At 58.5% G+C, this 2,336-nt stretch overlaps 2 protein-coding genes across 4 annotated transcripts in view; both read left to right on the top strand.

Moving 5' to 3' along the window:
• CA11 (carbonic anhydrase XI) overlaps positions 1–1,183 on the top strand; it is a 6,246-nt gene extending 5,063 nt beyond the window's left edge. For 2 of the 3 annotated variants that reach the window (XM_010849560.1, XM_010849559.1), the window contains 2 exons: positions 91–256; positions 1,057–1,183. In XM_010849560.1, the coding sequence (XP_010847862.1) occupies positions 91–256; positions 1,057–1,082 (192 nt within the window). In that variant the 3' untranslated portion in view covers positions 1,083–1,183. Of the gene's footprint in view, positions 1–90; positions 609–1,056 lie in introns of those variants that run through there. The other variant, XM_010849558.1, reaches the window with a different exon arrangement.
• Positions 1,184–1,503: 320 nt separating this feature from the next.
• The window catches only part of DBP (D site of albumin promoter (albumin D-box) binding protein), a 7,007-nt gene continuing 6,174 nt past the window's right edge, over positions 1,504–2,336 (top strand). Inside the window, exon 1 of the mRNA XM_010849700.1 lies at positions 1,504–2,333. Within this exon, the coding sequence (XP_010848002.1) occupies positions 2,195–2,333 (139 nt within the window). The 5' untranslated portion in view covers positions 1,504–2,194. The remainder of the gene's footprint in view (positions 2,334–2,336) is intronic.

The raw sequence follows: 2,336 nt of genomic DNA, 5'->3' as shown, positions 1-2,336 counted from the left end.
CCACCCGCCCCCAGGGGCGGGGCTTCCTGCCCGTTGCCTCCAGGGCCATTCTTTTCTCACTCCCAGTTTCCCACCCCGTTTCCGTGGCAGATGCACTCCCTGAGACTTCTGAGCCAGAATCCTCCGTCCCAGATCTTCCAGAGCCTCAGCGGTAACGGCCGGCCCCTGCAGCCCTTGGCCCACAGGGCCTTGAGGGGCAACAGGGACCCCCGGCACCCCGAGAGGCGCTGCCGAGGCCCCAACTACCGCCTGCATGGTATGATGCAGTCTCCAACCCCTTCCACGTCTTGGTCTAATCCACCTATGTGTCTCCCCTTGATGTTTCAATATGATGCAGTCCAACCCCTCCCTTGCTGCTTCTGTGTGACCCAGCCTCCTGAACTCTCCCTCGCTCTTTCTCCCTTTGTGTCAAAATGGCACAGCCCACCTTCCTGTCCTAGACCATTGCAGGTCCGTGATCTGCAGTTCTTCACTGCTTGCAACTTGCAACTCGGTGTATAACCCGAGCCCCCTGGTTTCCTTGTGGTACGATCTTGTACTGGTCCATGGTTCTTATAACTACGGCTTTCCGAAATGGTACAGCCCAGATCCTTTCCCCTGTTTTCATGTGGTACAACCCTATACTGTTCCATAATCTGGCACGTCCCTTACTGAAAAAAAAAAAACAAAAAAAAAACGTGGTACACTCCCCTTCTCCCTCTACTGCCTCCTCGTGGTTCAGTCCCTTGATCTAGTCCACCTCGCTGGCTTCTCAACATGGTACAGCCCAGACCTCCCCATGAATACCTTCACGTAGTTCAGCCTAATGCTGAAACTGGATGTCCCTATTCCACCCTCCTGCTGCCCCGCTATGGTTCAGCCCAGTGCCAGGCAACCTGGCCATTTTCCCCCAGCTTCTCAACCTGGTACATTCCGATTCCCCCCTTTGCAGCCTCCCTGTGGTAGAGCCCCGCTTGGCCCACACCCACCCGCCCCCTACCCGCCCCTTGCACGCCCTCTGCAAGGTCCATCCTATCTTGCCCTAAACTAACGTCCTCTACCCGTGTCATCTTACAGTGGATGGTGCCCCCCATGGTCTCTGAGACTCCCCATCGAGGACTGCGCCTGCCTTTCCCAAGCCTCCCCACAAGGGGAGGGGAGTTACCCCCAAAACAAAGCTATTAAAGGGACAATACTTCCTGTATCTCAGTGGTCTCATTCTAGGCACGGCGGGGGAACATTTGGGTACTAAAGAATAGTAGCCTTCTTCAAGAAACCATCTGCCTCTTCCTAAATCCCACTAGTCGGGTTTTTGGCTTCCGGGTTCCAGAAAGAGTTTCTTGGATGTGTGGCTCCTTTAAGCAGCGCTTCTCCCCTCCCACCCAATTACCCACCCTCCCAGGCAGGCAGCACGCGCAGAGCCATGTGCTTCCCCTCCCGTCTGCCTCATTGGCCCGAAGTGGGTCACGGTCCCGCCCCCAGAGCCATCTCCCATTGGGTAAATGTAGGTCAGGGTCCCGCCTCCCTCCAAAAGGCAAGGAAATTTCACGCTCTGAGCCTCTCTCTCGCACTTCTGGACCTTGGCGGATCCCGGGGTCCCATTGGCTGTGCGTCTCGAGGGGTCAGGACGCGATTGGCCCGCGCTTTCAGCTGGAGGGAGGCACGGGGCTGGGGTGCAAGGCCAGAGTCGGGTGGGGGCCGAGAGGAGGGGTGCGCTCTGTGGCGTCGGGTGTTTTGGTTTGGCTTTTTTTTTTTTTTTCCGCGAAAGAAGTTTGCTTTGGCCACGCCTCAAGGCAGCCGCCTCCCTCTGCCCTCTCCCCCGGCGGTCCGCGCACACCTCTCGGTGCAGATTGCAAAGCTCCTTCCTTGGGGAGAGCTGCAGATTTTGCAAGAGCCAGGCTCGCCCACCATATAGAAGGAGCGCCTTGTGTCCCCCTGAACTCTCAGTTGCAAAGAGCCGGCCGCCTGATTTGATCACCCCCTCACCCAGACTGTATGCTCTTCTGGGACCCTCTTGAGTTGCACGTTTCTGCACCGAGGACTGCAAATCCCCGTCGCTCCTAGGATTTGCAGTATTCTGGATACTGGAGGCTTGCAAGCTACGCTCGCCCGCCTCTGGGCAGACACTTGCCCGAACCATCGGAGTGTGCCGCTGACTGGCAAGCCAGCTGTTCGCCTCTCCATGAATCCGTGAGCCTGCGGGCAGGTGCCGGCGATGGCGCGGCCTGTGAGCGAGAGGACACCGGCCCCCCTGCTGCTGGGCGGCCCGACTGGAGCCCCCCCTGGTGGGGGAGCGCTGCTTGGGCTGCGAAGCCTTCTGCAGGGGACCAGCAAGCCCAAAGAGCCAACTAGCTGTG

The sequence above is a fragment of the Bison bison genome, unplaced genomic scaffold, assembly GCF_000754665.1.
Source record: "Bison bison bison isolate TAMUID 2011002044 unplaced genomic scaffold, Bison_UMD1.0 scf7180017864285, whole genome shotgun sequence".
Lineage (NCBI taxonomy): Eukaryota > Metazoa > Chordata > Mammalia > Artiodactyla > Bovidae > Bison > Bison bison.
Note: the sequence above shows the minus strand (reverse complement) of the source record. Positions and strands in the feature narration are given on the sequence as shown.